The sequence below is a fragment of the Oncorhynchus clarkii genome, chromosome 14 (assembly GCF_045791955.1).
Source record: "Oncorhynchus clarkii lewisi isolate Uvic-CL-2024 chromosome 14, UVic_Ocla_1.0, whole genome shotgun sequence".
NCBI classification, from domain to species: Eukaryota; Metazoa; Chordata; class Actinopteri; order Salmoniformes; family Salmonidae; genus Oncorhynchus; species Oncorhynchus clarkii.
In genome coordinates this window covers 29,852,219-29,862,218 of record NC_092160.1, presented here as the reverse complement: position 1 = coordinate 29,862,218, position 10,000 = coordinate 29,852,219, and the positions used below count along the sequence as shown (strand labels likewise).

The 10,000-nt window shown below is 42.5% G+C and overlaps 1 protein-coding gene across 2 annotated transcripts in view; it reads right to left on the bottom strand.

The window, feature by feature from the left end:
* LOC139366060 (transcription factor COE1-A-like) overlaps nt 1–10,000 on the bottom strand; it is a 106,786-nt gene that overhangs the window by 88,895 nt on the left and 7,891 nt on the right. For both annotated transcript variants that reach the window (XM_071103147.1, XM_071103148.1), the window contains exon 6: nt 4,987–5,055. In XM_071103147.1, coding sequence (XP_070959248.1) covers nt 4,987–5,055 — 69 coding nt within the window. The remainder of the gene's footprint in view (nt 1–4,986; nt 5,056–10,000) is intronic.

Here is a 10,000-nt window from a genome sequence, read left to right as displayed (position 1 = left end):
GTGTGTGTGTGTGTGTGTGTGTGAGTGTGTGTGTGTGTGTGTGTGTGTGTGTGTGTGTGCGTGCGTGCGTGCGTGCGTGTGTGTGCGTATTGTCTACAGTAGAGTGATTGTTCAGAAGCGAGGTGAGTTGATTTAAGACTTTTCTGGGTGGAGAGAGATGTGCTGAACTCAACTGAGACTGAAACCAGTCAATGAGCACAAATACAAGCGTGTGTGTGTGTGTGTGTGTGTGTGTGTGTGTGTGTGTGTGTGTGTGTGTGCGTGTGTGTGTGTGTGTGTGTGTGTGTGTGTGTGTTTTAATGAAGCAATGACCAGTATTATAACTGATGAAATTTACAGCTGTACTGCTATCACTGTGGCTGGGTTAGTAGAGGATCTATACCTGGCTCGGGTTTGTGTTTGTGCGTGTGTGTGTGCACGCGAGTGTGTGTTTGTGTGTGTGCGTGTGTGTGTGCGTGTGTGTGTGTGTGTGTGTGTGTGTTTGCAGCCACTGTTCTGCTCCAGTGAAGTGGAAGGCCTCACCTCAGCGCTCTGAGACAGCTGCACCCCACAGCCTGCTCATCACTGTGTGTGTGTGTGTGTGTGTGTGTGTGTTCGTCTCTTTAGCCTCATGCATAGGGGCTTACCCCTGTCATCCCAGAATGTTGATTGAGCCTAGGTGTCAGCATATTAAGCCTTCACACACATTTAATTCTATAGTGAAACTCTGATCTGATCAGTAGATGAATTAAATTACTGTATGTGCTGTGGTGGGCTGAATTCCACCAACCTGGACTCATGGGTAGATGTAACATAGTAAATGTAAATCCGGGACATTCCAATTAGTATGATAGTTACGTTTCATATGGTATGTATTCATTGTAAATGTCCATCATCCATTTCATATGATATGTTACAAATTCGCAAAACTTATATGTTACGAATTCCAATTTGTTTTGGCTAACGCTAGGGATTAGGGTTAGGGGTTAAGGTTAGGGTTAAGGTTAGGATTTAGGTTAAAGGGTTGAGGTTTGGGTTAGCATTAGGGGAATGATTAGCTATAATGCTAAGTAGTTGCAAAGTAGCTAAAAAGTAGAAAGTAGTTGAACATTTGCAAATGAGCTAAAATTGTCCATGATGAGATTTGAACACTCAACCTTTGGGTTGCAAGACATTCACATTACATGCCTACCCATCCATCACACTACTTTAATTTTTCATTTTGGGCCTTAACACGTTACATATCGTACTAATGTTACGTCTAGTCATGAGACCAGGCTGGCTGGGCTGTGTTAGGCTGTTGGCCTACAAGGCTGAGGCTCAGGTGTGAGGGTAGCATTGGCTAACATCAAATTAGGACATGGAAAAACACACACCTCCTGGATTAGAAAATAGGTCAGGTGAAAAAAGAGAGAAGGAGAGATAGAGAAAAAGGAGAGATGGATAGAGTGAGAAAGAAGGAGAGATAGAGAAAAAGGAGAGATGGATAGAGTGAGAAAGAAGGAGAGATAGAGAAAAAGGAGAGATGGACAGAGTGAGAAAGAAGGAGAGATAGAGAAAAAGGAGAGATGGACAGAGTGAGAAAGAAGGAGAGATAGAGAAAAAGGAGAGATGGACAGAGTGAGAAAGAAGGAGAGATAGAGAAAAAGGAGAGATGGATAGAGTGAGAAAGAAGGAGAGATAGAGAAAAAGGAGAGATGGACAGAGTGAGAAAGAAGGAGAGATAGAGAAAAAGGAGAGATGGATAGAGTGAGAGAGAAGGAGAGATAGAGAAAAAGGAGAGATGGACAGAGTGAGAGAGAAGGAGAGATAGAGAAAAAGGAGAGATGGATAGAGTGAGAGAGAAGGAGAGATAGAGAAAAAGGAGAGATGGACAGAGTGAGAAAGAAGGAGAGATAGAGAAAAATGAGAGATGGATAGAGTGAGAGAGAAGGAGAGATAGAGAAAAAGGAGAGATGGACAGAGTGAGAAAGAAGGAGAGATAGAGAAAAAGGAGAGATGGATAGAGTGAGAGAGAAGGAGAGATAGAGAAAAAGGAGAGATGGATAGAGTGAGAAAGAAGGAGAGATAGAGAAAAAGGAGAGATGGACAGAGTGAGAGAGAAGGAGAGATAGAGAAAAAGGAGAGATGGACAGAGTGAGAAAGAAGGAGAGATAGAGAAAAAGGAGAGATGGATAGAGTGAGAGAGAAGGAGAGATAGAGAAAAAGGAGAGATGGATAGAGTGAGAAAGAAGGAGAGATAGAGAAAAAGGAGAGATGGACAGAGTGAGAAAGAAGGAGAGATAGAGAAAAAGGAGAGATGGACAGAGTGAGAAAGAAGGAGAGATAGAGAAAAAGGAGAGATGGATAGAGTGAGAGAGAAGGAGAGCTAGAGAAAAAGGAGAGGAGGATCTACTTGCTCATTTTGCAGCACTACATTCTTAGCAGTTGTAGTAGCCTATTCAGCATTTCCACAAACAAGTAAACAAATTACACTGAACACCTTCCTAATTTTGAGTTGCAACCCCTTTCGCCTTGAGAATAGCCTCAATTTGTTGGTGCATGGACTCTATAAGGTGTCAAAAGCGTTGGCCCATGTTGACTCCAGTGCTTTCCACAGTTGTGTCAAGTTGGGCTCCCGAGTAGTGCCGCGGTCTAAGGCACTGCATCTCAGTGCTTGAGGCATCACTACAGACCCTGGTTTGAATCCAGGCTGTATCACAACTGGCCGTGATTGGGAGTCCCATAGGGCAGCACAGAAATGGCCCATTGTCGCCCGGATTTGGCCGGTGTAGGACATCATTGTAAATATAAATTTGTTCTTAACTGACTTGCCTAGTTAAATTAACATTTAAAGTTGGCTGGATAGGACAATGTGTGGTGGACCATTCTTGATACACATGGGAAACTGTTTAGTGTGAAAAACCCAGAAGTGTTGTAGTTCTTGACACAAATCACCAGACCCCGTTCAAAGGAACTTACATTTTTTGTCTTGCCCATTCACACTCTGAATGGCACACACACACCATCCATGTCTCAATGGTCTCAAGGTTAAAATATCCTTCTTTAACCCGTCTCCTCCCCTTCATCTACACTGATTGAAGTGGATTTTAACAAGTGACATCAATAAGTGATTACAGCTTTAACTTGGATTCACCTGGTCAGTTTTTGTCATTGAAAGAGACTCAATTATACAACTTCAACTTCCCCTTGAATCATTATTATAACCACCTGTCTTACGCTGAACAACAGCCCCTCTCTTCTCTCACTCTTCTCTCTCTCATCTCTCTCCTCTTTCTCTCTCCTCTTTCTCTCTTCTCTCTCTCTTCTCTCTCCTCTCTTCTCTCCTCTTTCTCATCTCTATCCTCTCTCTCTCTTCTCTCTCTCATCTCTCTCCTCTCTTCTCTCTCCTCTCTTCTCTCTCATCTCGCTCCTCTTTCTCGCTCCTCTTTCTCTCTCCTCTTTCTCTCTTCTCTCTCTCTTCTCTCTCCTCTCTCATCTCCCTCCTCTTTCTCTCTCTTCTCTCTCTCTCATCTCTCTCCTCTCTTCTCTCTCTCCTCTCTCTCTCCTCTCTCTCTCCTCTCTTCTCTCTCTCTTCTCTCTCTCCTCTCTTCTCTCTCATCCTCTGGTGTTATTTAGTTTGTTAAATAAGAGTTTGTCAGCTATCAGCTGTTTCAAATTAAATCAAGTTGTATTTGTCACATATGCTGAATACAACAGGTGTAGACTTTACCGTGAAATGCTTACTTACGAGACCTTTCCCAAAGATGCAGTCAAAAAGCAAGAAAAATTTGCTAAATAAAAAAAGGAAATACTAACACAATAAAATAACAATCATTCACAATAACAATGAATAACTATAAATAATAATAATTCCCAGATTTACAGGATAATGAGCCAGACACACGCACGCACACGCACGCACGCACGCACACACGCACGCACACGCACACACACACACACACACACACACACACACACACACACACACACACACACACACACACACACACACACACACACACACACACATACACACACACTTCTGGAAGAGTAATGGGAGTGATTGTCTAATTAGTGTGGTCTCGTTAAGAGTCATTTTTGAGAAACAGGTCACTGCAGCAAAACCACAGGAAGGAGGACATTAAGCAAAGTCAACTAATGAGGGAGTTACTCTATGGGATTGTTAGGAGGGCTGATACAGGTACTGTATGGGATTGTTAGGAAGACTGATACAGGTACTGTATGGGATTGTTAGGAAGACTGATACAGGTACTGTATGGGATTGTTAGGAAGACTGATACATGTACTGTATGGGATTGTTAGAAAGACTGATACAGGTACTGTATGGGATTGTTAGGAAGACTGATACAGGTACTGTATGGGATTGTTAGGAAGACTGATACAGGTACTGTATGGGATTGTTAGGAAGACTGATACAGGTACTGTATGGGATTGTTAGAAAGACTGATACAGGTACTGTATGGGATTGTTAGGAAGACTGATACAGGTACTGTATGGGATTGTTAGGAAGACTGATACAGGTACTGTATGGGATTGTTAGGAGGGCTGATACAGGTACTGTATGGGATTGTTAGGAAGACTGATACAGGTACTGTATGGGATTGTTAGGAAGACTGATACAGGTACTGTATGGGATTGTAGGAAGACTGATACAGGTACTGTATGGGATTGTTAGGAAGACTGATACAGGTACTGTATGGGATTGTTAGGAAGACTGATACAGGTACTGTATGGGATTGTTAGGAAGACTGATACAGGTACTGTATGGGATTGTTAGGAGGGCTGATGCAGGTACTGTATGAGGTTCAGGTTGTTTCACTGAGACAACTCAACATAACAACCAAGACTTGACAGAAGTAACCCTGAGCTGCTCAATGCTCATCACACACCCACACACTCTCACACCCTGGCATACCTTCCTCCTCTGTACACATCGCTGCACAGTGTTATACACAAGTACATCACCATGACAACTGGGACAGGTGAGAGGGGGAGCCTGCTTACCTGTCAATGATGACGGGGTCAGAGGGTGTCTCGTTTCTGTTGCCACAACTTTTCTTATCACAACACCGACTGAGAGGGAGAGAGAGAAAGAGGGAAAGAGAGAAAGAGGGAGAGCGAGAAAGATAGGGAGAGAGAGAGAGAGATAGGAAGAGAGAGGTGAAAGAGAGATGGAGAGAAATAAACATAGACCGAGATAGATAGACAGAGAGCGAGAGTGAGAGAGAGAGGAGAGAGATAAGAAGAGGGGCGAGAGAGTGAAAGAGAGGGAGAGGGGAGAGAGAGTGAGAGAGAGTGAGACGAATAACATTGGACACTTTATGGAACACAAAGCCTTCACTATCTCATCCCGGAAAATCCAAGTCCCAAGGTCATCTGCCTTTGGTCTAAAGACCAGGAACCTGGACTTCACCAAAGAAATCAGAAATACAGACATTGTCATCCTACAAGAAAAATGGTATAGAGGAGATGGACCCACTGGTTGCCCCCTAGGTCACAGAGAGCTGGGAAGGGACTCGGGGGGTATGCTAATTTGGTATAGAGCAGTCCTAATTCACTCTATTAAATTAATCAAAACAGGAACATTTTATATTTGGCTATAAATTACAAAGGAAATTATCTTAAAGAGAAAAATGTCCTCCTGTGTGCTATTTATATCCCCCCACTAGAATGCCCATACTTTAATGAAGATAGCTTCTGCATCCTGGAGGGGGAAATCAATCATTTCCAGGCCCAGGGACATGTACTAGTCTGTGGTGACCTAAATGCCAGAACCGGACAAGAACCTGACATCCTCAGCACACAGGGAGACAAACACCTACCTGGAGGTGACAGCATTCCCTCCCCCATATGCCCCCCTGAGCATACTATGACAACATAAACACCAAAAATGTGTCACAACTCCTGCAGGTCTGTCGCACGCTGGGTATGTACATAGTCAATGGTAGGCTTCAAGGGGACTCCTATGGTAGTGACACCTATAGCTCATCTCTTGGCAGTAGTAATGTAGACTACCTTATCACTGACCTCAACCCATAGTCTCAGAGCATTCAGTCAGCCCACTGACACCCCTGTCAGATCACAGCAAAATCACAGTCTACTTGAACAGAGCAATATTCCATCATAGCCAAAGGAACTGAATAATATTAAGACATTCTATAGATGGGAGGAAAGTAGTGTGGAAACCTACCATAAAACAATTAAACAACAATAAATTCAATCCCTTTTAGACAACTTCCTGGACAAAATAATTCACTGTAATTGTGAAGGTGTAAACTTAGTAGAAAACATAAACAGTATATTGGTATACCTCTCAGTATAACAGTATACCTCTCAGCTTCCTTATAAAATCTAAAAACCTAAGAAAATGAACAGCAGTGACAAATGGTTTGATGAAGAATGCAAGACCCTAAGAAAGAAATTGAGAAACCTGTCCAACCAAAAACATAGAGAAAACCTGAGTCTACGCCTTCACTATGGTGAATCACTAAAACAATATAGAAATACACTACGGAAAAAGAAGGAAGAGCACTAAACAGACAACAACACAAAGAGTTATCTTTCCAAAACGGAGATACATGGATAAACTGGAACGACTGGAACAAATTGCAAAAATCGCTGAAGCTGGACACTCATATTTCCCCCACTAACTTTAAACATCAGCTGTCTGAGCAGCTAACCGCTCGCTGCAGCTGTACATAGTCCATCTGTAAATAGCCCACCCAATCTACCTACCTCATCCCCGTATTGTTGTTATTTACTTTTCTGATCTTTTGTACACCAGTATCACTACTTGCACATCATCATCTGCTCATCTATCATTCCTGTGTTAATTTGCTAAACTGTAATTACTTTGCTACTATGGCCTATTTATTGCCTTACCTTCTCACGCCATTTGCACACACTGTATATAGACTTTCTTCTTTTCTATGGTGCTATTGACTGTACGCTTGTTTATTCCATGTGTAACTCTGTGTTGTTGTTTGTGTCGAACTGCTTTGCTTTATCTTGGCCAGGTCGCAGTTGTAAATGAGAATATGTTCTCAAATAGCCTACCTGGTTAAATAAAGGTGAAATAAAAATAAATTCTATATTAAAAACTAATTCTCCAATCTTTTTGGCCCTATAACAAAGAACAAATAGCAAAAACATAGACATGATCAAATACAAATCTTAGAATCAACTATTAAAGACCACCTGAACCCTGTGGATTATCCAACTAGATTGAATGAAGTACAGAACTAAATACAAACCCTTCAACCCAAAAATACCTGTGGTGTTGATGCTATCCTCAATGAAATTACTTAAACTCTTTAACATCATCCTCAGCTCTGTCATATTCCCCAATATTTGGAACCAAGGACTGATCACCCCAATCCACACAAGTGGAGACAAATTTGACACCAATAACTACCGTGGAATATGCGTCAACAGTAACCTTCGGAAAATCCTCTGCATTGTTATTAACAGCAGACTCATATATTTCCTCAATGAAAACAACGTACTGAGCAAATGCCAAATTGACTTTTTACCAAAATACCGTACAACAGACCACGTATTCACACTGCACACCATAATTGACAAACAAATCAACCAAAACAAGGCAAAATCTTCTCATGCTTTGTTGATTTCAAAAAATCTTTAAACTCAATTCGGCATGAGGGTTTGTAGGGTGAGGGTACAACGTAGAACACCAAATAATGCATGCAGAGCAGAATTAGGCCGATACCCACTAATTATCAAAATCCAGAAAAGAGCTGTTAAATTCTACAACCACCTAAAAGGAAATGATTCCCAAACCTTCCATAACAAATCCATCACCCACAAAGAGATGAACCTGGAGAAGAGTCCCCTAAGCAAGCTGGTCCTGGGGCTCCAGGACCAGCTAGTGGTAGCCTAGTGGTTAGAGCGTTGGACTAGTAACCGGAAGGTTGCGAGTTCAAACACCCGAGCTGACAAGGTACAAATCTGTCGTTCTGCCCCTGAACAGGCAGTTAACCCACTGTTCCCAGGCCGTCATTGAAAATAAGAATTTGTTCTTAACTGACTTGCCTGGTTAAATAAAGGTAAAAAAAAAAAAAAAAAAAAAAAAACACAAACACACCCCACAGAGCCCCAGGACAGCAACACAATTAGACCCAATCAAATCATGAGAAAACAAAAAGATAATTACTTGGCACATTGGAAAGAGTTAACAAATAACAATGCAAACAAGAATGATATTTGGTCCTAAACAGAGAGTACACAGTGGCAGAATACCTGACCACTGTGGCTGACCCAAACTTAAGGGATGCTTTGACTATGTACAGACTCAGTGAGCATAGCCTTGCTATTGAGAAAGGCCGCCGTAGGCAGACATGGCTCTCAAGAGAAGACAGGCTATGTGCTCACTGCCCACAAAATGAGGTGGAAACTGAGCTGTACTTCCTAACCTCCTGTCCATTGTATGACCATAATAGAGACACATATTTCCCTCAGATTACACAGATCCGCAAAGAATTTGAAAACTAACCCAATTTTGATAAACTCCCATATCTACTGGGTGAAATACCACAGTGTGCCATCACGGCAGCAAGATTTGTGACCTGTTGTCACAAGAAAAGGGCAACCAGTGAAGAACAAACACCATTGTAAATACAACCCATATTTATGCTTATTTATTTTCCCTTGTGTACTTTAACCATTTGTACATTGTTACAATACTGTATATATACGTAATATGACATTTGTAATGTCTTCATTGTTTTGGAACTTCTGTATGTGTAATGTTTACTGTTAATTTTTATAGTTTATTTCACTTTTGTATATTATCTACATGTTAACATGTTTCCCATGCCAATAAAGCCCCTTGAATTGAATTGAAAGAGTGAGACACAGGAAGAGGGGTGAGAGATTGAGAGGCAGAGAGGCAGAGAACGGAGAGAGTGATTGATTGAGAGATGGGGAGAGAGCGATTGGGAGACAGAGAGTGAGAGATAGGGAGAGGGGTGAGATATTGAGAGGTAGAGAGAACAGAGAGAGTGATTGATTGAGAGATGGGAGAGAGCGATTGGGAGACAGAGAGTGAGAGATAGGGAGAGGGGTGAGATATTGAGAGGCAGAGAGAACAGAGAGAGTGATTGATTGAGAGATGGGAGAGAGCGATTGGGAGACAGAGAGTGAGAGATAGGGAGAGGGGTGAGATATTGAGAGGCAGAGAGAACAGAGAGAGTGATTGATTGAGAGATGGGAGAGAGCGATTGGGAGACAGAGAGTGAGAGATAGGGAGAGGGGTGAGATATTGAGAGGCAGAGAGAACAGAGAGAGTGATTGATTGAGAGATGGGAGAGAGCGATTGGGAGACAGAGAGTGAGAGATAGGGAGAGGGGTGAGATATTGAGAGGCAGAGAGAACAGAGAGAGTGATTGATTGAGAGATGGGAGAGAGCGATTGGGAGACAGAGAGTGAGAGATAGGGAGAGGGGTGAGATATTGAGAGGCAGAGAGAACAGAGAGAGTGATTGATTGAGAGATGGGGAGAGAGCGATTGGGAGACAGAGAGTGAGAGATAGGGAGAGGGGTGAGATATTGAGAGGCAGAGAGAACAGAGAGAGTGATTGATTGAGAGATGGGGAGAGAGCGATTGGGAGACAGAGAGTGAGAGATAGGGAGAGGGGTGAGATATTGAGAGGCAGAGAGAACAGAGAGAGTGATTGATTGAGAGATGGGGAGAGAGCGATTGGGAGACAGAGAGTGAGAGATAGGGAGAGGGGTGAGAGATTGAGAGGCAGAGAGAACAGAGAGAGTGATTGATTGAGAGATGGGGAGAGAGTGATTGGGAGACAGAGAGTGAGAGATAGGGAGAGGAGTGAGAGATTGAGAGGCAGAGAGAACAGAGAGAGTGATTGATTGAGAGAGCGATTGGGAGACATAGAGTGAGAGATAGATAGGGAGAGAGAGAGAGTTAGAGGATGTGTGTGTTCAATCAAAACTGTGCCTAAATGATCAATCAATCAATGAAATCACCAAGGTATCAGTAA